Genomic DNA, 26928 nt, shown 5'->3' with positions numbered 1-26928 from the left:
TTTTTTTTAATTTTTAGATGTTTTTTTAAAGTCATAGAACTGGAAAGGTAAACCCCAGAGACTGCTTTTTGGTATCGAGAGTTGAGTTTCAAATATGCTGATACTTAATTAGCCATTTACCTTTGTTTTCATTTTTTTTGCAACCATAACTTATCAGTATATTCCTTTCTCCAGTTTTACATCATTCTTCATGATAAAATTTCAAGACTGGTGCTACTAAGTAATAGAGTCAATATTTTTCTAGCTATTGAAATAGTTGGTGGTAGTGAGTTTAAAGTTACAGTTCACTAAAATAACAGTAGAAATATACTTCAAATGCACATCTCTAAGGAGGATAGGTCAGCAAGTAACACATTAAATATAGCAAAAATAGAGAGCCAGGTGTTTTGTTTGGTTGATTGGTTGTTTTTTTGAGACACAGTCTCTCATGTGACTAGCTGACCTGGAGCTCGATACATAGACCAGACTGGCTTCAAACTCAGAGAGAGCTGCCTGCCTCTGCCTCCCAAGTGCTGGGATTAAAGGTATACGCCACCATGTCAGATAACAGAGCCAGGTTTGAAAAGGCTACTTCATGAAAGATTATAAGTGATTTGTAGGTCAACACATGAGACTATAATAGGTTGTGCAGACAGGCGGCATCTTAAGGGTATAGGGATTGAAATCCTTGTGAGTGAATGTATTAGAGAAGAAGAGGAGGCAGTTGGGTATTCAAGGAGTGAGATGGAAAAGGAAGGTGGACTGGAGGGACATAATAGATGAAGGATAACATTGTTTTAAATCTAGGTAAGACTTAGTTCACGGCCAGAGGCCAGGGCTTATTATGAATGGGAAAGTGGGAAGTGTTAGAAATTGTTGAGAATAAGATTCTCGTAAATTCATAAGCTGACTTCTAGAAGAGAACAGTGGGAGGATCTTTGAGATGGGGAAAGTATTCTTTGTGGGATTTAAAAATCAGAGTGTTTGCAGGGCCAGAGTGGTTTTCTTTTTTTCTTTTTTGGTTTGCTTGGAGTTATTTGGGAAAAATATGGAAACAAGTTGGCACTTAACATTATTTGCATATATAGATGCATAGATATAAGCACTTTGTAATTCAAAGGGAAGTTTTCATTGGTAAACTTTGGAGAACATCTAGAAATCAGTTATTTTAAATACTCCCTCAAAGCATATGAAGCTGAAACAAGCTTAGAAAATAGGATTTTATTTGATTTCTCATAAAGATGGTTAGAGTAGGCTCTTAGGATAGTCATCTTTTATTTTTTACTTCCATCTTTCTCTTTCCTTTGAAAATTCTGACCTGAATTTTAATATTCCTAACATTTATTTTATTCAAACTTTCCAAATAGTTTTTTGTTGTCCTTGCATTCTACCCTTTAATAACAATCTAAATGTATTTGCTGCTTTTCTTGTTGCTGTAACAAAGTAACCTATCAAAAGCGACTTTAGGAAGGATTGATATATTTTTGGCTGACAGTTTGAGGGTACGGTCCAGCATGGCAGAAAGGCATGGTGGCAGTAGAATGAGGTGATTGATCACATCACATCCCTACTGTGCCAAGAAGTGGGGGCAGAGAGAGGGATGGGCTAAGGAGAGAGGCGGGGAAGGGAGCTTGATTCTAGGGTCCCTTTTTTCTCTTTTAACACTCCTCATGTCTAGTCATCACTAAATTTAATTTCTTCTGCATCCTAATTAAGTCCTTTGGTTCCTCCAGTTGTTCACTAATCATGTCTCAATGCACTTTTAGTAGCCGAGTTCTACCTGTCAGAGGGATCATTTGTTCTGTCATTTTAGACAGGATCTTCTCTATGTAGCCCAGGCTGGCTGGAACTTGTCATCCTCCTCTTCCAATCTCTTTGAGTGCTAGGATCACAGAGATGTGCTACCACATCTGGCTAAAACCCTCTCTCTCTCTCTCTCTCTCCCCCCTCTCCCTCTCTCCCCCTCCCTCCCTCTCTCTCCCTTCCCCCCCCCCCCGTCCCTCTCTCCCCCTCCCTCCCTCTCTCTCCCTTCCCCACCCCCCCAATTAAAAAAATGATCACAAAAAAGAAAAAGAAAGAATGATCGATCCCTAGACAGGCATGGTGGTGCATAGCTATAATCTTGCCTGCAGGAAGCTTATGATTTCTAGGGCAGCCTGGACTACATAGCAACACCCCCTTTTCTAAAAACTAGAAGAAGGGACTCATGAAATGGCTCAGTGGATAAAGGCACTTGCCTCTAAGCCTGACAACCTGATTTCAGTCTCTAGAACCCCTATGGTAGAAGGAGAGAACTGACTTAAGATATCCAATGAGCTCCACACAGGCAGGCACTGAGGCATGCATTACCTCCCAAGTATTTTTTTTTAAATTTAATTTAATTTATTTATTGTATTTTATGTGTATGAGTGTATTGCCTATATGTATGTTAAGTGTACCTGTGCCGTGCAATGCCTGTAGAGGTCAGTAGAGGGCATCAGATCCCCTGGAACTGGAGTTATGGACAGTTGTTAGCTGCCATGTGCTAGGAACTGAACCCTGGTTCTTTGCAAGAGCAGCCAGTGAGTGCTCTTAACCGCTGATACATCTCTCTAGCCCTTCATTCGTTTTTATGTGTCTGTGCCCTACACTAAGGCTTTCTAATTCAGCCACAGATCACATTTCCAAAAACGTATGCATGTCTGTCTGGCCTTCTCACTGCTGTCTGTCCATTTTCATTGGTTATCACAATTTATGAAGTGGGTTGGATACCTAGCAAAGCATCTTTGTGAGTCCAGATGTCTTTTGAGCTAGACATTAAAGAAAATTTGTAAAAATGCAAAATAACACTAATCTGCTTACAATTTTTATATTAAAAACAATTGTTTTCATAAAATATTTTTCATATTGTCTAGTAGGTTTATTTTTATTATTTTATTTTTGAGATGGGGTCTCCTATGGCTCCCTGCCTGGCCTGGAACTCCCTGTGTAGACCAGGCTGGCCTGGAACTCATAGAGATCTATCTACCTCTGCCTCCTAAATGCTGGGATTAAAGATGTATACCACCACACCCAACCTATTTTTCTTTTTAAATTAATTTAGAATTTTTAAATTTTAGTTTTAGCTTTGAGTGTGGAGTAAGTATCTTTGGGGTTCTCAGAATTTTGAGTATAGGCTCTGCCCTTGTTCTTTACATTTTCAGAAACTATGCTACAATTGCAGCTGATCTTTTTAAAAACCTTAACTTGGAGCCAGGCATTGTGGCTCACGCCGTTAATCCCAGCACTCAGGAGGTAGAGGCAGATGGATCTCTGTGAGTTCAAGGCAAGCCTGGTCTACATAGTGAGTTCCAGGACAGCTGGGGCTACAAGGAGACCCTGTCTCAAAAAGACCGAAACAAAAAAAACCTTAACGTGGGGTTGGGGATTTAGCTCAGTGGTAGAGCGCTTACCTAGCAAGCGCAAGGCCCTGGGTTCGGTCCTCAGCTCCAGAAGAAAAGAAAAGACCTTAACTTGATTAAGAATACAACTTAGACAGTAATATCATAGATCAGGTTAATAAATCAGACACATTAATCAGTTGTATTTCTTTTTTTTTTTTTTTAATATTTTATTATTTTTATTTTGTGTGTATGAGCGTTGCGCCTGCATGTAGGTAAGGGCACCCTGTCGTGCAGTGCCGGCAGAGGACAGAAGAGGCTGTTGGGTCCCCTGGAACTGGAGTTACGGACAGTTGTTAGCTGCCATGTGGGTGCTGGGATTCGAACCCGGGTCTTCTGCAAGAACAGTCAGTGTTCTTAACCGCTGAGCCATCTCTCCAGCCCCAGTTGTATTTCTTAAGGCCTGTGAGTGAACCCAAAGCTGACAAAATTTAATGAGAAATGTTGAAAAATACTAAGTATAAAAGGGTACTGAACTGGATGGGGCAGCTCACATCTAAATTTAAGCCAAGCATTTGGAAAGTTGAAGCAGGAGGATCACAAGTTCCAGGGCAGTGTGGGCTATAGAATGAGACCCCCCTGGGCTTAAACTGTGGGGGCTTACTAATATCAGAAGTTCAAGAACCATCACCCTGAAGTAAACATTTAAGGCTATAACATATTTTGTCAGGTTCTCTCATAGCTGCATTCCTTAAGTGTGTCTCCCCTTTGTGCCTGCCCTGCCTTGTTTCTCCAAGCCATTGATAGGTAATATTTTGGTAGTTCGTTTCTAAACATGTTCTTGTCTCCACTGTGATTTTTTTTTTTTTTTTAAATACTACATTTCTGTGTGTGGGTGAACGTAACAACCTTTGGTAGCCAATTCTGTCTTTCTACCAGGTGCGTCTGGGAACCAGTTTCAGATCATCAAGCGCAGGGCCAGGGTCTTTACCCACTGAGCCATCTTGCCATTCCCACTATGAAACCTTTTATTTGATCATTGAGTTGTTTCCACCTCTGGAGTTTTTGTTTGTTTTGAATGAGATAGAGTCTCACTGTGTTGCCCAGGCTAGTCTTGAACATCTGGGCGCAGGTGAGTCTCTCTCCTTAGCCTCCCAAATAGCTATGATTACAGGCCCATCTGCCTCATAGGCTTTTACATGTGTTTTAAATTTTCTAGCTGTAAATGGTTTTCTCTAGTTCTTTTTGTTATTGATCTCTTAACTTAATGCATTGTGGTCAAAGGATATGATTTGTATCATGCAAGTTTTTGAAAATTGTTGAAACAGACCAGTCAATATTTAAAGTTTTCTTTAGTGCTATATTTTTCTTCTTAATTATTGGATGCATTGTTGTAAAAACATTATACTCAGGTTTAGTCAAAGTCAACAGGGTAAAATCCAGCCTGGATTCTTTTATTTTAGAATTCCTGCATTCACTTTTTGCTTTCTAGAATTTTTCAGGGTATTCACTCTGCCATAATGCTGAAAACAGAGGTCTGCTTAGTCCTTGAAACATACCATATTTTTCCTTTGGCTTCAGTAAACCACAGTTTTCTGCTAAACCTTTTGGGCATGGAGACATTATTTTCATGTTTATATTCTTTATTGGCCATGGGCTCTCTTTTGAAATAGGGTCTTGTAGACCAGGTTGGACTCAAACTTACAGTCCTCCTACTTCAGTTACCGAGTGTTGAGAATTCCGGGTGTACCAAACAGACTGTGCAGTACTAGGCTATGGGCTCCTATAGGAGCTGGAATCATTTCGTCGTCTTTTTCACCCTTATTGGATTTTTGAAAGCGTTTATTTAAAATAAAAATGAAACCCTCTATTTGTTGAAGTCTTTCCCTTCCTGTAAGAGGAAAAAGTTTCACTAAGAACCTGTTAGTAGTTAAGGTTGATAGAAGTGTATTCAGAATTCAGTAGAGAGAAAATGTTACCTTCGTATGTATAATTTGAGTTTTCCTTGATTTTAAAATAAGACAAAATTATTTTATTGCTAGGCACTTCATTGTGAAAGAAATATCCGTTGTTAAAAGTATTTCATAATACTGTGAGGGTGGCAGCTCCCTTCCCTCTCGCCCTCAGGTTAACTTCAGATTTGTAATCCTACCTCAGCCTCCTCAGTTCTGGGATTGAACATACCACCACACCAGACTAAGAGCAGAGAACTCTTTTGAGTTACAAACACATACTCATGCTGTCCTAGTCTGTTCTTCATTGCTGTGACAAAACACTCTGACCAGTACCAACTTGGGGAGGAAAGGGTTTATTTGTCTTACATCTCCCAGGTCACAGTTCATCACGGAGCCCAAGGTAGGAACTCAGGGCAGGAACCTGGAAGCAGGAGCTGGAGCACAGGCCATGGAGGAACACTGCTTACAGGCTTGTTCCTTTGGCCCCTGCTCAGCCTGCTTTCTTATGCAACACAGGCCCACCTGCCCAGGGGTGGCACCACCCACAGTGGGCTGGGCCCTCCCACATCACTCATCAAGAAGATGCCCTTCAGACATGGCCACAGGCCAGTCCAATAGAGGCAATTTCCAGATTGAGGCTCCCTCAACCCAGGTGTGTCAAGTTGACACTAAAGCTATCCAGCACACATGCTTTTTCTTTTTACTCCAAGAATTAGGATTTAAGAATTTTTATAGGGTCAGTGAAATGGCTCAGCCAGTAAGATACCTGTTGCCGAGCCTGACAACCTGAATTCAGTTCTCAGAACCTACATGTTGGAAGAAGAGAAATGACTCCTCCAAGTTGGCCTCTGATCTCCATACATGTGCTGTGACATGTATGCACCACATATACAAATATACTCTGTATACTCTTGCATACAATTTTAATAACAGTGGTTATGTTTTTTGAGGTGCTAGGAATTAAACCCTAGCCATGCTAGCAAGCACTCTTACCAGTAGCTACACCCTCAGTCCCGCTGTGGTTTTTGTTTTGCTTTATCATATACTAAAAAGGATGTCCACTGATGATAACAAGGGCAGAGGTGAATATTAAAAGTTGTACATATAGGCCTGGAGAGATGGCTCAGAGGTTAAGAGCACTGACTGCTCTTGCAGAGGACCTGGGTTCGGTTCCCAGCACCCACATGGTGGCTACTAACCGTCCTTAACTCAAGTTGCAGGGGAATCTGAGGCCCTCTTCTGACCTCCGGAGCATTGCATGACATGGGTGCACTCACATACATGGGCAATACACTCATACACATAAAATAAAAATAATAAAATATTTTTTAAAAAATTTAAAAAGCTTAACAAATAAAAAAATGCATAATACAGGAAAGTGAGATCACTCACTGGGTAAAGGTACTTGTTACCAAGTCTAAAGATCTCAGTTTGATCCCTGGGACCCACATGATAGGAGAGAATTGACTCCCACAAGTTGTTCTATGACCTCCACCCACATAATACATTTAAAAAATATTTATGAAAGCAAAATAGAAAGCTGGTTTAGAACATCTAGTATGTCAGTCAAAACGCCTCCAGGCCTGATAGGTTGTATTCTGATGATGTACAATAAAAAGATGTTTGTGGAAATAGCCTTTAAAAGGATCATGTTCAAACATCTGTAAGAAAATTAAGTATAGACATTAGATTGTAAGTTGAATTTAAATTGATTTTCAGACTGCTTCTGTGTAAAGGGTTACCTTCAAGTTTTTCTGGAAAGCTTATCTGTCTCCATAGTTACCAGTTACTCTGGATTTTATTAGAAAGCAGCAAAGGAAGCACTGGGATCAGCAAGCCCTTTAACCTAGAGCATTGAAGCTGTATAACCTCAGTGACATAGCTGTGAAGTTTCAAAGAAGGTGATGTTTATAACTGCTTTACAGCAGCAGTGTTAAAATGGAAACATTTTGGCATTAGGTTGTGAATTGTAGGGCAGCCGCATTTTGAGAATTAAGCATATATGTATGTAAGAGGTACAAGTGACTTGTATAAATGAAGATGGTCAAGCATTGGGAGGAAACTTAGTCACTCATTTTAGATGGTATAAATGAAGATGTTAAAAAGTACAAATTACTATTCATGATGTTTTCTAGAAACGACTACAGAAAGAATTGTTGGCTTTGCAAAATGACCCACCTCCTGGGATGACTTTAAATGAAAAGAGTGTTCAGAATTCAATTACACAGTAAGTATTTGTTAAAGGTCTTCTTGCTTATATTGGTGATCATTATGTTCAAATATATACTCATTAAAATACTGTTTATATTTCATTGCAGTTATACCAGTAGTAACTGCAGTGTAAAGATTATTCTGTATACTTGTATAAATGATTGTTTTCTTTAATGTCACTTTGTCATTATATACATATTGTCACATAATTTGTAAAGCTTTCTTTTTTAAAAATTATTTAATAACCACATGATTAGAAGAAGCATTTCATTACAGCTTTAACATACTCAATAACAATTTCCAGAGCAAAGATACATCTCTTTCAAAAGTGGCTATAAATTTTTAGGTTCATAGTTGAATTAATATAGTTATACAATATTGAACTCAGTATAAACCCTATAAGATATGAAATTGGATGCGGTTTTAACCTTTAAAAAAAATCTCCATTGCATTTTAAAATATACTGTTTCCTACAGAAAGACTCATTTTTACTGCTACTAACTTAGATGTTTGCACATGTGTCTCTAATCTCTGTGTACCTGATTATTACTAGTCACAGTCAGTTACACTCAGATCCTTGGCACCTGAGTATGGGTATAAAGTCATCAGGTAGATTTCATTGGTGATGTTTATCACCTCTACTAATTAACATGAAGTAAATTTTTATGCTTCTTCCTCAAATATAACTCATTTTTTTTATTTGTTGATTCTTGTATGTGTGTTCATACAGAACATCCCCCAAAATCTTACTCATCTATATACCCACTTTCCAAATGGCACCCTCCCATAGCCTCCCCCGAACCCCCACTGGAGCCCACATACTCTGTCATCCCTGTTACTGTCCACTTTGTTGTTGGCAGCACAGCCATTCCCCAGTGCTTGTCCATCCACTGAATCTAGTCAGCCTATCTAGAGTGCCTTGTTTTAGGAAGATCAGCTGTTCCTCATCTAGCAGCAGTCAGTTGTCAATATTCCTTTAGATAAGATTGGGGTCTACTGTTCATTTTCCTAGTTCTGTGCTGGGTTACTGTCTGGGAGTCTCTTGGGCCACCCTGGCCAACAACTCAAAGGAAGGTATCTCCTATCTGCCATTGTTAATTGTTACATAGCCTTGGACTCTTAAAAAATTATATTGATCCCTTTAATCTTTGGTTATATGTCCCTTTTGGGTGTTTAAGACCATACAGTTGGCCAGATAAACCAATTTATTTTGACTCTTTAGACTGTTTGAGGATCTGTTCCTCAGAGTTCACATGGGCTTGGGAGGAGCCCCTGGCTCCTTTCTTTTACCAGTTCCATCTATGTGAAGATAAGTCAAACATCTTCCTCGACCATGGCTGGCTTTGCTTGGAAGCATGGAGGAAATGTTTCCTCTATGTTGACCCTCCTCTAGATTGTAGACTGGTTCAAGTCCATTTGGTGGGGTCTCCATAGCCTCCTTGTTCAAGAGGACAGGTGGCTCACCGCAGTTACAGGACATTTTGAGAGATGCTCATAGTCCACTGGAACTTAGTCAACCTAGGACGGCAAGGAGCAAAAGCTGTCCTTTATGTCCCTCTGACCAAATTAGTATAGGCCTCAAAGTATGGCTGTTAAACATCTAAGAGGGTTAGTTCCACCAGTATAGTACTGTTAATTACCGTGTACCATGTAGATAAAGCTTGTCAAAGACCAAACATTCTCAGATAAACCTTGCCTCGACATATATTATATTCCTTGATCTGGTTGTATGTATAATTAGTCAGTAGGTTGGTGGAATTTTTGGCATCTCTTAGATATAATATATCATCTGCAAAAAGGGATAATTTGATCTCTTCTTTTCCAATTGCTATGCCTTTAATTTCCTTCTCTTATTGCTCTTGCAAGAGTTTCAAGCAGTATGTTAAGGAGAAGTGGAGATAGTGGACAGCCTTGTCTAGTTCCTGATTTCAATGAGAATGCTTCCAGTTTTTCTCCATTTAGAATGATGTTAGCTGTGGGTTTGTTGTATATAGCTTTAATTATGTTGAGGTATATTCTCTAAAGTATAATACCCTCTAGGACACTGAACATAAATGCCTGTTGAATTTTGTCAAAGGCCTTCTCTGCATCTATTGAGATGACCATGTGAGTCTTGTCTTTGATCTCATTTATATGATTTATGATGTTTATTGACTTACATATGTTGAACCATCCCTGCATCTCTGGAATAAAGCTGACTTGATTATGATGGATGATCTTTTTGATGTGTGTCTGTATGCGGTTTGCAAGTATTTTGCTGAGAATTTTTGCATCTATTCATTAAGGATATGGGTCTATAGTTTTCATTTTTTTGTTGTATCCTTACCTGGCTTTGGTATTAGAGTGGTGCTGGCTTCATTGATGGAATTTGGAAGTTCTCCTTCCATTTCTATCTATTTGAATAAATTAAGTAGTATTGGATGTAGATCTTCTTTAAATGTCTGGTAGAATTCTGCTGTAAATCCATCTGGTCCTAGGCTGCTTGTAGTCAGGAGGTTTTGTATTACTGTTTCAATTTCCTTATGTGTTACAGGTCTGTTTAAGCTGTTAATCTCCTTGGTTTAGTTTTCCATCTGGTCCTGGGCTTTTTTTAGTTGGGAGGTTTTGTATTACTGTTTCAATTTCCTTATGTGTTACAGGTCTGTTTAAGCTGTTAATCTCCTTGGTTTAGTTTTGGTCATTCCCATGCTTTCAAATACCCGTCCTTTTCTTTTAGGTTTTCAAATGTAGTAGCATATAGGTTTTTAAAGTATTCCCTTATAACGTTCTGGATCTCTCTGGTGTCTGTTGTGATGTTTCCCGTTTCATCTCTTATTTTGTTGATTTGGACGAGCTCTTTCTTTCTTTTGGTTAACTAGGCTAGGGGTCTGTCAATCTCGTTTATCTTTTCAAAGGACCAGCTCTTTGATTCGTTGATTCTTTGTATTGTTTTCTTTGTTTCTATGTCATTAATTTCTGCCCTGATTTTTGTTATTTCTTCTTGTCTGCTGGGTTTGGGTTTCATTTGTTGTTGCTTTTCAGCTGTCTTGAGTTGCAAGTCATTTGTGTTCTTTCCGATTTCTTAATGTAGGCACTTAGAGCTATAAACTTACCTCTAAGGACGGCTTTCAGGGTGTCCTAGAGGTTTTGTTGTGTTGTATTGTCCTTTTCATTTAGTTCCAGGAATACTTTTATTTCTTTCTTAATTTTCTTTCTTTCTTAATTTGACCCATTAATCATTCACAAGTGTGTTATTTAATTTCCATGTGTTCATGTAGTTACTAGGGTTTCTTCCAGTGTTGATTGTTAAGCTTTTTTGCATTGTGATCTGATAGAATGCATGGAATTATTACAATCTTTTTGTATTTGTTGAGGTTTGTTTTGTGCCCCAGTATATGGTTGATTTTGGAGAAGGTTCAATAGGGTGCTGAATAGAAAGTATATTCTTTGGTGCTTGGGTGGAATATTCAGTAGATATCTGTTAGGTCCATTTGATGGTATCGTTTAATTCAGATGTCTCTCTATTAATTCTTTGTCCTGTTGATCTATCTAATGGAGACAATGGGGTATTGAAGTCCCCTACTATTAATGAGTTGGGGTTAATCTGGGTCTTAAAGTCTTGTAGTACTTACTTTTTCTATGAAGTTGGGTGCACCAGAGTTTGGTGAATATATGTTCATGATTGTAATATCTTCTTGGATATTTTATTGTTCCTTTGATCAGAATGAAGTGGCCCTTTATATCTTATCTGATTAATTTCAGTTTAAAATCTATTTTTTCAGGTACTAGAATTGCAGCATCTGCCTTTTTCTTAGTACCATTTGCTTGGTATATATTTTTTTCCATACTTTCATCTTAAGGTAGTGCCTGTCCTTGAAAGTGAGATGAGTTTCTTGGAAACAACAAAAAGATGTGTTTTGTTTCTTAATCCATTCAAGTAGTTTCTGTCTTTTGACTGGAGAGTTCAGTCCATTGATATTTTAAAGTTATTAATGAAAGATGTGTATTGAATCCTGTCATTTTTATTTCTGTTCACATTCTTGGTATAGCTGTGCATTTCCACAGTTATATCTTCATTAAGTTTCTTTCTGCAACCCCTTGGGTATAGTCATTCCTTTCTTCAGCTCTTTGTATTGCTCCCAGAACTCTCTGTAGGGCTGGTTTTGTGGACGAGAATTCCTTCAGCCTATTTATGTCATGGAAGATTTTTCTTTCCCCTTTGATTATAATAGACATTTTGGCTGGGTAAAGTAATACGTGTTGGTATGTGTGGTCATTTAGAACTGGGAATACTTTGGTCCAGGCTCTTCTGGCTTTCATAGTTTGCACTGGAAAGTCAGCTGTAATCATAATGGGTTTTCCTTTATATGTGACTTCTTGTTTCTCTTTTGCAGCTTTCAGTATTGTCTCTTTGTTCTGTACGTTTAGTGTTTTTACTATGATGTGCTGTGGAGAGTTTCTCTTCTGGTCCTGTCTGTTTGGTGTTCTATATGCTTCTTGTATTTGTATAGGCATATCTTTCTTTAATTTTGGGAAATTTTCTTCTGCAATTCTGTTGAAGATCGGGTCCATACCATTATCTTGAGATTCTTTGCCTTCCTGTATGCCTATGATTCCTAAGTTAGGTCTTTTTATGGTGTCACACAATTCCTGCATATTCCATTCTTGTGTTTTCTTAAATTTTTCATAATCTTTGCTTGAGTGGTCTAATTCGTCCCCTTTATCTTCTAGTCTTGACATTCTGTTTTCCATTTCATTCATCCTGTTGGCGAGGCTTTCTCCTGTCATTTCTATTTGGCTTACTGAATGTTACACTTCCTTCTTCATTTCCACCTGAGTATTCTTCAATGTTTCTAACTCTTTTCTGAATTCATTCAGAAGTTTATCCCTATCTTCTTTCAGTTCCTTGATTTCTTTATGTGTTCTTTAAATTCACTGAATTCTTTTTTTTTAATATTTATTTTTATTTTATGTGTATGAGTGTGTTGCCTGTATGTATGTGAGTGCACCCGTGTCATGTAATGCTGTGGAGGTCAGAAGAGGGCTTCAGATTCCCCTGGAACTGGAGTTAAGAATGATTTGTCTCCTCCATGTAGGTGTTAGGAATCGAACCCAGGTCCTTTGCAAGAGCAGTCAGTGATTTTAACCGCTGAGCCATCTGTCCAGCCCCACTTCACTAAATTCTTTTATCATGTTTATAATTGTTCTTTTGAGTTCCATGTCCTATGTTATCTCTAGCAGGTTGTCATTGTACTCCTCTAGAGGACTATTGGTACTTGTTTGGGATATATTATTTTGGATTTTCATGTTATTTTTTCTCTGTGACTTTGATATATGAATTTCTTTGTAGTTTGTGATTCTTGTGAGAGACTGAAGCCTTCCTTTGTTGAGTTTAGGTCTGCTTCTTTTTGTAAACTTTATGTGCCTTTGTGTTTTACTTCTTGTGCACCAAAAGCTGGTTGGTCTAGGGTTCAGGTTCTGCGTTTTGATTTTATATTGGAGTGGCCAAATTGCTTTTGTCTTTAGGAGTTCTTGTAGAGGCCCAAGTCAGATGAGGATCAGATGGTCTCAGCTTTTCTCCTAAGGTCTGGATCCCTCCAGGAAAGATTCTGGCCTCAGGAATTTGGGGGCTGCTGGCCTGGGAGCAGGGCCCAGGAAAGATGCTGGTCTCAGGAAGCTGGTGACTGTGCCACCCAGGGATACAGAGGGACGTGGTGGCGGGATAGACCCCCCAAGGGCCCCTGGAGACTACTGGGAGGAATTGGGTTGTTCTGGCAGCAAAGGATCAGGAAGCACTGGGGATTCTCAGCCAAGAGGTCAGTCCAGGGTTCTGGGGTGCCAAGACAAGAAATGGGCCAGTACCCATACTAAGAGGAGAGACAGGGTAGGGGAGCTGGGAGGGTGACTGAGGCTGGGGGAGTTAAGGCACAGTGGGTGCCGCTGGACTTACCTAGGAGAAAGATGCTGGCACCTGGAAGCCGGTGGCTGTGCAGCCCAGGGAAGCAAAGGGAGGGACCATGCCCAGAGGGCTCCTGGGGACTGGAGGGAGGGATTGGGTTGGTCTGGATGCAAAAGATCAGGAAGCAGTGGGGATTCCTGGGCCTAGAGGTCATTTCAGGAGTCTGGGGTGCCAAGACAAGAAATGGGCCACTACCCAGGCTAGGAGAGGAGCTCTGGAGAATGAATGAGGCTGGGGGAGTCAAGGCGTAGTGGATGCCAGCGGGACCCACCCAGGAAAGATGCTAGCGCCAGGAAGCGGATGGGTGAGCCACCCTGGGAAGCAAAGGTAGGTGGGGTGGGATCAGGCCCAGAGGACTCCTGGGGACTCCAGGTGAGGAACTGGATTGGTCTGGATGCAAAGGATCAGGAAACAGTTGGGACTCTGGGCCTAGAGGTCAGCCCCGGTGTCTGGGGTGCTAAGACAAGAAATGGGCCAGTACACAGGCTAGGAGGAGAGACGGGGCGGGGAAGCTGGGAGGGTGAATGAGTCTGGGGGAGTCAAGGTGCAGTGGGTGCCCAGGGACCCACCCAGGAAAGATGCTAGAACTAGGAAGCTGGTGGCTGAGCCACCCAGGGAAGCCAAGCTTTCTTTTTTTAACCTAATCCTTTTCATGATCCTGTTTAAGTTTTGTTTTGTTTTGTTTTGTTTTTTTGAGATTGAGTCTCACTATGTAACCCAGGCTAGCCCCAGTCTCTGGGGTGCTGTTAAGGTGTGTGTCACTGCATCTTGCTCTTTGAAGGTGCACTGAGCATATATAGTGCTCTTGGTTCAGTTTATACCGCACTTAAAAAAACTCCTTTAAGAACTGTGAATACCATCCTTGTTACCTATTAAAACACCTCATGCTTTCCTAAAGAAGGAACAAAGATACGCATGAGTGACCTAGAACTAACTGTACTCTTTTTCAGCATCTCATTCTCAGAGTAATCTGAAAACAGTGTAAATGTCAATAAAAGAGGTCAAAGAAACAGTAAAATGCTGTTACTTTACAGCTGTAATCAGTGTGTAAGGCAGAAATTTTGTGTAATTATAATACATAATTACCTGTAGTCTCAGCTACTCATAGGCGGAGGTAGGAGAATCAGCTAAGAGTTCAAGACTACCCTGGACAACATAGTGAGACCCCCCACCTAAGGAACAAGTCAAGCCCTAAGAAAGACAGAGCATGCTGGTATGTAATTTTGTCTTAGTCTTCAAAATCCAGTTTTTCCTCTGGAATTGAACAGATACCTATTTTTTTGATTAGGAGTCAGAATATATGGGAGGAGGGGGCCCCAAATCCAAGCCATTAATTTTACAGAGTAATTACAGGAATTTAAGAACTGAGACTCGTTGAAAGGCATGTTCATTATATCCTTACTCTTAAGCATATGCTCCTGATTAGAATTGTAAGCACTGGTGGTTAAATGTTTAATCAGGGCTGGCAAGATGGCTCAGTGAGTAAAGGTGCTTGCTGCACAAGTGTGATGACTTGAGTTTGATCCCCAGAACCCATGTAAAGGTGGAAGGTGAAAACTGACTCAGCACATACCATGACACTTACACCCACACACACATACTAATAAAATTGAAAAGAATTGGGGCTGGAGAGATGGCTAAGTGTTTAAGAGTACTGGGTGTTCTTGCAGAAGACTAGAGTTTGAATCCCAGCATCCACAGGTGGCTAACAACTGTCTGTAACTCAAGCTACAGGGGATCCAATGCTCTCTTCTGTTCCCTGCACTGCATAACATGGGTGCATTTATATCCATGCAGTCATAATGCTCCTGCACATAAAATAAAAATAAATTTAAAAAAAATTTTTAGTTGTGTAATTTAAATATGCACACAGTCAAAGTATTGTATTTCCAATTCTTGTCATCATCAATGATTAGAAAACCACAGAATGATTAGAATGAAATTCACCTCAAAAAACCTAACTGGTTTTTATTGAATGCTTTTTATTTATATTTTTCTAAATTCCATAAGTATATGTCACTTCTTTAGTTAGTAAAAGTTAAAAGTTATCGGGGCTGGAGAGATGGCTCAGCGGTTAAGAGCACTGACTGCTCTTACAGAGGACCCAGGCTTGATTCCCAGCACCTGCATGGCAGCTACACTGTCCTTATAACTCCAGTTCCAGGGGAATCCGAAGCCCTCTTCTGACCTCCGAGGCATTGCACGACACGGGTGCACTCACATACATGCAGGCAATACACTCATACATATAAAATTTAAAAAATTAAATAAATATTTTAAAAAGTTAAAAAATATCACATACAGTATTAGAAATTATGTCTTTGACCTACTTCGTGTAAATATTAATTGAACAAAATGTTTGCTTAGGTGTTATTTAAAAGCTTTGCTGTGTGTGCCAAAGGTAAATTGAGGGTATGTTGTGAATCCTAAAATTTGCTAAATAAAGAAATGGAAGGGGCACCAGAAAATTCCGTTTCCTTGGAGTATCACTTGGTAGTGAATGTGGGAGGTGGGTGGTGGGAGAAAAAAGAATTTAAGCTAAGAAGGACCTAGTTTTTATAACAGTATGTCTGTGAGTGTCTAAGTACACTGTGTGTGTGTGTGTATGTGTGTGTGTGTGTGTGTGTGTGTGTGTGTGTGTGTGTATGTTTGGCAAGCTGGGTATTGAACCTAAGCTTCAACATGCTAGGCAAGCTCTCCAACTGAGCTATATACCCCACAAGGTTTTTGCTTCCTACATAGCTTTCTGTTGCATTTAGTTTACTGTGTACTGGCTCTGCTGTTAGGAATGTGCTACGTTTTTTTATATATGTAGTATCATTTACCTCTCCCAATAGTATCTCTTACAACTAAGGTCCTCAGCATACATTCTGAAAATGAATAATCATGCTTTTAAAGTTTCCTGCTTCTGGTTCCTTTCACAAATTAAGCCCATCTTACTATTTACATACTCCTAATTCCATACTACATGATTTATGACTAGAATCTTTTTTTTTTTTTTTTTGGTCTTTTTGAGACAGGGTCTCCCTGTAGCCCCAGCTGTCCTGGAACTCACTGTGTAGACCAGGTTGGCCTTGAACTCACAGAGATCCCCCTGCCTCTGCCTTCCGAGTGCTGGGATTAAAGGCATGCACCACCACGCCTGGCTCTGTGACTAGAATCTTAACACAGTATTTTCTCTTTCTTTGGTTTTTCTGAATGGGTGGATGGAGGGATGGAGAGACGAATTGACAGATTGACTAGCAGAATTGCACATCAAATCTAGAGCTTTGGTCATGTTAAGGCAACACTGGTTTTCCTGAATTTAAAATAAAGTTTTTTTTGTTTTGTTTTTTGTGTTTGGCCTTTTTGAGACAAGGTCTCCCTGTAGCTGCAGCTGGCCTGGATTCACTAATGGAGACCAGGCTGGCCTTGAACTCACAGGGATCCACCTGCCTCTGCCTCCCTGCCAGGACTAGCCGGACCCCTGTCTACACAGTACACTGCCAGGACTAGCCGGACCCCTGTCTACACAGTACACTGCCAGGACTAGCCAGACCTCTGTGTACACAGTGCTGGGATTAAAGGCGTGCACCACCACACCTGGCTTAAAATAAGAAAGTTTTTAGACCTGAAAATACGAGATTAAAGGAATTGACCAACTACAACAATTATATGTGACAGCTATAATTCAGGACTCCTTTTAAAATTTTTTATTTATTATTTTTATGTAGATGAGCATATTGCCTGCATATATGTACACATACCCATGTTCATGCATTGCCTGCAGAGGTCAGAAGAGGATGTCAGAGTCCCTGGAACTGGAGTTATGAATGGTTGTTAGCTCCTGTGTGGGTACTGGGAATAGAACCTGGATCCTCTGCAAGAGTCCCAGTGCTCTTAATTACAGAGCCATCTCTCCAGCCCTCAAGACTCCTTATTTTTTGACAGGATCTCAGTATCTAGCCCTGTAACTGTAGACCAGGCTGGCTTCAAACTCAGAGATCTGCCTCCTGAGAGCTGAGATAAAAGATGTGAATTGACTCATTTTTAATGACTTCTGTTCCTTTTACTTCTAAATGCTGCTCTCTCATCTTTGCTGTTTTAATCTTATGTCCCCTCTTATAAAGATAGCCAGTAGAAGTGGTTACAGAATATAAATAAAAGCATACTTACATATTCAGAATTATTACATAGGAAAACAAAATAAGCTTATATAGATGCTTATTTTAGAAAATCTATTATGCTTTATTAAACAATTAGAAATTGAAATCTAATTATGCTTTATTTAAACAATTGAAACAGAGTGTTAGAAAGGGAAGGCTGAGCAGAGCCTTGCTTGTAGCTATCAGAGTAAATAAGTAGGAGTCAGTTTATCTTCTGTTTAGTCTTCTTTAACATACAGATTAGAAGGTAAATATATTGGCTATAATTCTCTGTAGTCTTTGTTGATACCCATTTCCCTTACTGCTTCTAACACAGATTTCAGAAAGGCAGTTGATTAGTTTAAAATATTGTCTATAAAGTCTTTTAGTTATAGTCTTTTGAAAGAAAATAAGATGACATAATCTAAAAGGACAGGTACAGGGGATTTGGTGTTAGCATACCCGAGTTTAAGTTTTTGTTTATTGTTTGTTTCATACCTGGAGTATAAGGCTGGCTCAGACCTTGACCTAAGTTTTAAATTACTGAGTGTCAGAGTAGGAAATTGGGTAGGGAAGAGGTTATCAAAAACCTGCAGTGAGTGTACTTGCAAAGGATCTGGGTTCAGTTCTGAGCACCCACATGGTAGCCAACACCTGTCCTTAACTCCAGTTCCAGGGAATCTGGCAGTCTTTCCTGGCTTCCATGGGCACTAGCCACACATGTGGTTCACTTGTGTGCATACAGGCAAAACACTCATATACATAAAATAAAATCTTAAAGCAAAAAGAAACCTCTGGGATTGAAGAGAAAGCTCAGTGATTGAGTGCATACTGTTCTTCCAGAGGAACCAAGTTCAGTTCCCAGCACCCAAGTCAGATGACTCACAATTACTTGTAACTCCAATTCCAGAGGCTCTGATACTCTTCTGGGCACTTACGTGTGGTAGACACACACACATATATACATAAATAAAAACTATTAAATCTTAAATCAAAAAACCCTGCTCTGAAGACCAGCACGGATGACTTAGTAGGAGAAGCACAAGCCTGATGACCTGAGTTCAATCCCTAAACCCTATGTAAAGGTGGGAGGAGAGAACCAACTCTACAAAGTTGTTCTCTGGCCTGTACCTGTACCCTGTGGTACACTATCCCCCCCAAAACACATAATCATACACAATAGTAATACATTTAAAAATTCTCTTAAAAAGGAAAAAGAGAGTTTCTGGGATGAAGTGCACCATTATACATCATGAAGGTACCTGGTACCTCAGTAGTCACCTCTCCTCCTCACTTTTTGTCTTGTTTTAAATTTGTTTCTCTTTTTCTATCCTAGGTGGATCGTAGACATGGAAGGTGCACCAGGTACCTTATATGAAGGAGAAAAATTTCAACTTCTGTTTAAATTTAGTAGTCGATACCCTTTTGACTCTCCTCAGGTAATTACCTGGCATTTAACATTTTATTGTCATTTTAAATTATAGCAAAATGCTAACTTAGTGATTTTTACCTAAGTAAAACATGTATCAAAAACTCACCATGCCTATGTAGATGGATTTTTTTCCACATTGTTTTATTTGAAATCAGGATTTTATGGATAGATTATTAGGTTAAAGACTTTGCTGCTTTTGTGCTTTCAAGTACTTAAGATTGTTTCTTATCCATGGATTTCTGCAGGAAAAGGGACAGAAGTTAGCATTTTTAAATAACTGCAGGTACTCTTTGTAGATCAGGTACTTGGATGATAAGGTGAAGAAGCAAAGGCCCTATTAGAAGCATCTTTGGTTTTCCATTGACATGGCCTCTTTGCAGACTTGAAAAGCAGTGTTCACTACCAGATGCTAAATACCTGGAGTCAGCCCTAAATCCAATCATTATAATTTGAGACACAAGCAGTTTAGTTAATGGTTTAATACTTAGACAAGGGATAATGATGGTAGGGGAACATTTTTAAGAGCTATCTAACTATAGTAAATGATTAATTGGAGATTAGAGAAAAGGAGACTCTGACATGGTTTCCAGATCCCTGACTCGGTAAGATGGATAATGAGTTACTAGAATTACTTAATCTTCAGAAAATAATTATAGCAAAGTATTTCACTTTAAAAATTAAACGTTTTTTTAAATTTGTGAGATCTGTTGCTAAAATGTAGCACTGCTATCCCTCTGTAATATTGCTGACTGATGAGATGTTCTGGAAACTGAATCCAGTCCCTAAAATTCAACTTACTGGTCTAGCTTAAATCTTTTCTTGGGCACCTGAGAAAATAGAGGAAGTCAGTTACTGCATTGTGCTATACACAGAATTGTTTTTAAGAGATAGGATTAACTAGATGCTGACTCCTTGAATTCTAAAGTTTGCATGTGAGTAGAAAATTGTTAAGACTTTTAAAGCTCATTTTGACCATTTTCATAAAAATTAAAAGTGAAGGGCTATCTGCTGTCATAACCTCCATGCATCTGTAGTAAGCATTTGTAGACTTGTTAGAGGCTAGAGTAAACATCCTCCTTCTCACCAAAAATTTGTCTCTGCTTTCTCATGTTGACTTCTGATGTCCATACCTTTTTGCCCTCGGCCTTTTCTGCCTTCAACAAGAAGGCAGAATGCTTTCAACTATAGGGAGACTAGGGAAGGCTTACTTTGGAAGGCACAGGAAAACAGTATTTCTATAAACAAAAAATCAAATTAAAAATGCATTCTAAAAACTCTGTCCTAGCCAGGCATGGTGGTGCACGCCTTTAATCCCAGCACTTGGGAGGCAGAGGCAGGTGGATCTCTGTGAGTTCAAGGCCAGCCTGGTCTACATAGTGAATTCCAGGACAGCTGGGGCTACAGGGAGACCCTGTCTCAAAAAGACCAAAAAAAAAAAAACCATTCTGTCCTTAGTTTTTTATTCTAAATTACATATCAAAATATTTCTTGACTTTAGTTATATTTGTAGTAAATGTGGTAATCTTTAGATTCCTTTTGTTCTCCTATTGCACTTCTCTCTGCTCTTTTGATTGTGATATTTTTTATGTATGTGTGCATGCTGGTGGCCAGGAAGGTCAGAGGACATTGGATTTCCTGGAACTGGAGTTAGAAGTGGCTTTGAGTTGCCTGATGTGAGTGCTGGGAACTGAACTCAGCAGCAGGAGCACTTAACTGCTGAGCCATTTCTCCAGCTCTCCCAATATTTTTTTTTTTCTTTATCATGAGTTTTTACTCACCACCTCCTTTGTATTAAATTGCTCCCTTTCCCTCATTTCTATATGTCATTTTCATATCATTTTGCAGTGCTTGAGTCAGCCTGTTGTTTTCGTATCTTACTATCAGAGCTGTCCTGTAAGGTTTTATCATTCATTTGGGCTGTCCAGTATCCTCTAATTCTCTGATTCTATACCCTTTTCACAACACCCTTCAATTTCTCTGAAGGCATGTTCATCATCTCACTGAACTTTTTAATATTCTTTTTTTTTGCAGGGCTGGGGATCAGACCCTGGAGCCTTGAACTTGCTACATTCCTAGCCCTTACTGATTTTATGCATACAGACATGTAGCACCCCCTCCATCAGAACCTTGTATCTATACCTATTTATCTATACCTATTCCTGCCTCCCTTAGTAAAGTCTGTGAATGACTATTTGTTGTGGAAATCGGGTCTTTAGATTAGCTATTGAATCCCTTTCTGGACATGTTATAATTTAATCATTTCTTCCCATATTACTTCCTTGCTGTATTGTGATTTTTTTTATCATATTTCATAATTTAACTTCCATTCTGATTTTATCTTCTGAAAGTTCTTAATGAAATGGTTATATGATATAGATTCAGCTTCTTTTTTTCTTGGTCTTTTTAAAAAATTTATTTTATTTAGTCTTTTTGAGACAGGGTCTTCCTGTAGCCTCTACTGGCCTGGAACTCACTATGTAGACCATGTTGGCCTTGAACTCACAGGGATTGCCTGCCTCTGCCTCCCGAGGGCTGAGATTAAAGGCATGAGCCACCACACTGGCTGGTCTTTTTTAAAAAAAAATTTATTATTTTTATTTTATGTGTATGAGTGTATTGCCTGTATGTGTGTAAGTGTGCAGATGTCAGTGTCGTTCAATGCCTGGGAGGTCAGAAGAAGATGTCAGATCTCCTGGAACTGGCGTTGGGATGATTGTTAGCTGCCATGTGGGTGCTGGGAATTGAACCTGGGTTCTCCGCAAGAGCAGCCAGTGCTCTTAACCACTGAGCCATCGTTCCAGGCTTTTTTTCTTGGTCTTTTTGAGACAGGGCCTCCCTCCAGCCCCAGCTGGCCTGAAACTCACTGTGTAGACCAGGCTGGCCTTGATTTCACAGAGATCTGCCTGCCTTCACCCCCCTCCCCCCTTAATTTCACTGTACTGCAAAGTAGGTATATTACTGGCATGGGAGAACTCTCTGTTCATCCTTACAGTAGTCTCTTGGAAAGTGGAAGATTGTGTGTGGAATGTAAAAAGCTCAAGGACCAATGCTCCAACGCTCTCTCTTTTTTTTTTTTAAATTTTTTAATTTAATTTTATTTTTTAGAAAATGGCAGGGTGCCGGGTGTGGTGGTGTATGCCTTTAATCCCAGCAGTTGGGAGGCAGAGGCAGGCGGATCTCTGTGAGTTCAAGGTCGCTTGGTCTACATAGTGAATCCAGGACAGCTGGGCCTATAGGGAGACCCTGTCTCAAAAAGACCAAAAAAAAAAAAAAAAAAAGGAAAAAGCAAGGTAAAACTTTATTATGACCAGCCGGGCTGTCTATCTCAGGAGTAGAAGAGCCCCAAACACTAGCTGGCCAGGGTTTCTATAGGATTACAGAAAGCATTGTTCAAACAGAACATCTGTGAGCCAATCAGGTTTGTACAACACAGCAGAATTTTAATTCACCAATCAACAGCCTGTTACTGCGTGGGCAAGCAAAGCAAGTGTACAGAAGTGAGATAAGCAGTTAGCTCTAGATTAGAACATTCTGTGGTTTGGCGGTTAGGCCATTTCTCGGACTCACAAGCACACTCCTCTCTGGGGAATTTACAGGAATCAGTCAGAGGTCAGCCCCTCCTAATTGTCTTAAAGGAAGATGGGGAGAACTTATGTTAGTACCCTGAGATAGATCATTCCTCACTCCTCTTGGGAGTAAGGTTAATTCTTTGACCTTTTATACTGGATCCTCTGCTTCTCTCTCCACTGGGACCAATTGATCATACTGACTTCTTAACACCATGAGCTTTCTCGGGAATAGAAGCAGCCCTGAACACCAGCTGGCCAGGGTTTTGTTAGGGTTACAGAAAGCATTGTTCAAACAGAACATATGTGAGCCAATCAGGTTTGTACAACACAGGAGAATTTGAATTCACCAATCAACAGCCTGTTAAACTGTGCGAGCAATCGAACTCCCCAGTCAACAGCCTGTTACTGCTCAGGCAAGCAAAGCAAGCTTACAGAAGGGAGCTAAGCAGTTAACCAGGTGCTAGATGTACTAGATTAGAACATTCTGCGGTTTGGAGGTTAGGCCATTTCTCAGAATTCACATGCATACTCCCTTCTGAGGAATTTGCAGGAATTGGGACGAGGTCAGTCCCTTCTAATTGTTTTAAAGGAAGATGGGGGAACGTACGCTAGTACCCTGAGATAGTTCATGCCCCACTCCATTTGGGAGTAAGGTTAATTCTTTGACCTCTTGTACCTGATCTTCTGCTTCTTTCTCCATTGGGACCAATTGATCATACTGACTTCTTAACACCATGAGCTTAACAGATTGAAGCCTTTGATTTACAAACTTAATGAGAGCATTTAAAAGGCACGGTCTACAAGTCAGGGCTAGGACTATAAGGAGCAAGGGTCCAGCCATCGCACTTAGCAGGGTAGTTTGCCAGGGGTACCATGAGTACATGGACTCATACCAGTTTGTGCCCTGCTCTCTCTCCTTAGCTCATTCTTGGAGCCATTTACGAACCAAAGCCAGGCTTTCCCTAATTATGCCAGAGTGATTGGCGTAGTAGCAACATTGTTCCCCAAGGGTCACACATAAACCTCCTTGTTGCATTACTGACAAGTCTAAGCCTCTTCTGTTTTGGAGGACTACCCCTGCTAAGGAGTCCAGGGAAGTTTCTAAGTGTTTTAAGAGAGTTCTCTATTTCTGATAGGTCCGCATCAATTTGGGCACTAAGAGCTTTGAAGTTATTATCATGGATAACTAAGGCAGTAGTCCCCACCCCGGCTGCTCCAGCTATACCTGTTCCTACCAGGGCAGCGATGAGGATGGAAGCAGTGATGACTTCTCTTGGTTTTCATATTAAGGGGGAAGCTCTCCTTTGATCCTCCCATGCCTCCTGAGAATAATAGTATGTCTGGGGAAACAGGTGTACTAGAATACAAAAGTCCTTCTTGGTTGCTAGTACTAGAACACTGGCACATAGTGTTAGGCCTGTAGTATAAGTAAACCAGGTTCCTTCAGGCGGAATCAGGTAGGATTCGGTAGCATCATTGATTTGGGTAGAAGAATTACACAGGCTTGCAAAGGGAGATGATGTGAGAGAATACCCTTTTCCATAGTAACAGGCTTCACTGCCTATAACCTCCCCCAGTGTGAGTCTTGGGGTATGGCCCCAGGAACATCTAGTGCTATTTAGTTGGGTCATATAAGTTACTTTCCCTATGGTGGCCAACCCTGTATAATAAGGAGGCCTGGGATCTAAGCATGACCAGCAATTCTTAGTTAAATTGGGATGGGTAGAGTTAAAGTATTTGTAGGTGTAAAACAAGGTACCTAACATTCCTGCTGTATTGAAAGATGTAAATCTAGTCTGAATTCTCTGGGTGTCTGGCTCCTGGATTGAGCTGTTGTCTGGCTCCTGCAAAAGCTTCTGTAGGTCATTAGGTTTGGGGTTAGGTGGGAGTAGGTAAGGGTTAGGTCCTGTTATCATTGGGGTAATTTGCCAGCTAATGAACTTCTGAATAGTGAATAGGACCCCTGGGTCATATCCAGATTTATACAGTCTCATTCCCCAGGTCTTCCCTGTTCTCTAGTCCTGCTTCCTCCCTGAGGTGGTAAAGGAAATCACAAATGGGTTTTCACCTGGCTTTCTAGTCTTATTTCTTTTAGCTACAATGAAATCTTTCTCTGGCCCAGTGACCCATGGCACATTGGTTTCACATCCCCAATTTTTGCAAAAATAATCCTGGGCCCCTCCACATTCTTCCTCAGGTTTCCCTCCAGGACAAACATAGGGTTCATAGGTAGCAAGTGTGTTTTTCTTATAATCTATTTGACATCCATATACAGAATAGCTAAGACTCCACCCTGTTCAAGGCTTGGCATCCCAAGTATTACCAATGAGATCACAGAGATCAAAAGTGAAGGTGAGAAAGAATGATCCCTCGAGGCCCACACAGGAGAAATTAGAGACTACCTTACCATCAGAAGTCCAGCTGAGTACCTAGGTTGTAACTACGGCCTGATGAGGACTTGATCGGGCTGCTCCTTGAATGGGTCAGAGAAACAGGAAGGTTAAGAGCCAGGGGAGTCCATTGAAAGCTTGTCTTAGAGGATTGTCAGTGAGTTGGATTCTCCATGTCTGTGGGATGTGATCAGGATGAGCAGGCTTGACTTGGGAGAGATGTATCCATCCAGTGCTGGCGTCCGGCCACCTTAACTACAGTGTAGGAGTCAGGAGGACGATGGGGTACAGGCCCGTCTACCTAGGCTCAAGGTTAGGAGTTTGGTGTTGACGAACCCAAACCCAGTCACTGGACTCCAAATCAATCTGGTCTGCAGTTAGTGGTGGGCTCTCGGGCTCATGGGCTTCTCGCACCAATCTGTCAACCTGGCTCAGGACATTTTGCAGGTCCTGTAATGACTTGCTAGCAGTGTGGTGGGAGATGCCGGAGGACTGGAGAAGACAGAAGTGGCCGGGACTGAGCAGCAGGTCCCTTTCGCAGGGATGTCAATGAACCGCCGGGCCCACAAGGCCCTCCGGATCTTGGTGGGACCTCCAAATGTTACAGGTCCATGATTGAACAAAGTCACCAACACCACTTTGGTAGAAAGTAGCAAAGTAAAACTTTATTACGACTGGCCGGGTTGTCTATCTCTGGAGTAGAAGCAGCCTTATTTAAAAAAATTTTTTTAACAACTATTAATGTTGCAGTGCATCTTGTGTTGCAGAAGCTGTGTATACTAGTTTTCTGTTGATTGAAAAAATATGAGGGCAGCAATATTTTTTAATTATTTAAAATTTCCTGTTAATCACATCATTTGTATAGTTTTAAAATAAATGTAATGGGTCCAACAAACACCACTTGCATACATGTAAATATCAAGATTTTTTTTTAAATAACCGAATTGTTCCAGATGTTTTGGGAAAGTAATTGGAAACAATCCCTTAAGGTCAGTAAAGTTCCCCATTTACCAGATATTTGGATATTACTCTGTAGTATTGGCAGTTGTTTGATCAGTTAATTTTCCATCTTTGTACTGAATACTTAGGACTTCGAAGAATAGAACTTAGGAAATGTCCCTGGTGTAGACCAATCTCATTGTGAAATTACTGCTGTTACATCTGTAAATATACATAGGCCATTATATAACTTTATAGCTTGCTGAGTTTTTCCTCTCATATTATATGGCATTTTACCATGGAAAAGCTACCCATCAAAGGACGGTATTTGGCTTAGTCATTTGTTCTAAAAGAAATAAAATAGTGAATATTTTTAAGTTGATACAGGAGTAGAAATGAGAAACATTTTCATCACCATTTTTCACTAATGTGCATTTGTTGTCAGGCATGCAAGAAAATTTTTTCTGTGTAAATACTATATTTTTCTATGCTAATTTGCAGGCAAATGGTTGCTTAATTCAGTATGTATTGAGCATGTATAACTATGCCAAGCACTGTACTCTCTATACTGAGAAAGGAATATAGAGACTAAAAGATCTTTAATGGCCTTTAATGTGTTTATTATTTGTATAGGTCAACAATCACTCATTCTGTTAAGGATTGAGTACCTGAGGCCAGACCTGTACAAGGTGCTGGTAAGATAGTAGTGAGTCAAATTGCAGCAGTACCATGGTGTGTCTGCTTAGAGTACCGCCACTCAAGAGCTTTACTTGAGCAGGGAGTTGTAGACTAACCTAGGCAGTAGAGGAAGACCCTGTCTCAAAAAGCAAAACAAGTTAGGCATGGTGATGCATCCCTTTAATCCCAGCATTCGGGAGGCAGAGGCAGGCAAATCTATGTGAGATTGAGGTCAGCCTGGTCTCTATAGCTAGTTCCAAGCAAGCTAAGACTACAGGGAGAGCCTATCTCAAAAACACAAATCAAAACAAAAGGCTGGGGAGATGGCTCAGTAAGTAAAGTGCTTGCTATACA

At 40.2% G+C, this 26928-nt stretch overlaps 1 protein-coding gene across 2 annotated transcripts in view; it reads left to right on the top strand.

Moving 5' to 3' along the window:
• The window catches only part of Ube2w (ubiquitin conjugating enzyme E2 W), an 84252-nt gene that overhangs the window by 30675 nt on the left and 26649 nt on the right, over positions 1 to 26928 (top strand). For both annotated transcript variants that reach the window (XM_017802152.2, XM_008848895.2), the window contains exons 2-3: positions 7429 to 7520; positions 18903 to 19005. In XM_017802152.2, the coding sequence (XP_017657641.1) occupies positions 7429 to 7520; positions 18903 to 19005 (195 nt within the window). The remainder of the gene's footprint in view (positions 1 to 7428; positions 7521 to 18902; positions 19006 to 26928) is intronic.

The sequence above is a fragment of the Nannospalax galili genome, unplaced genomic scaffold, assembly GCF_000622305.1.
Source record: "Nannospalax galili isolate Female #2095 unplaced genomic scaffold, S.galili_v1.0 scaffold102, whole genome shotgun sequence".
Taxonomy (NCBI): domain Eukaryota; kingdom Metazoa; phylum Chordata; class Mammalia; order Rodentia; family Spalacidae; genus Nannospalax; species Nannospalax galili.
Note: the sequence above shows the minus strand (reverse complement) of the source record. Positions and strands in the feature narration are given on the sequence as shown.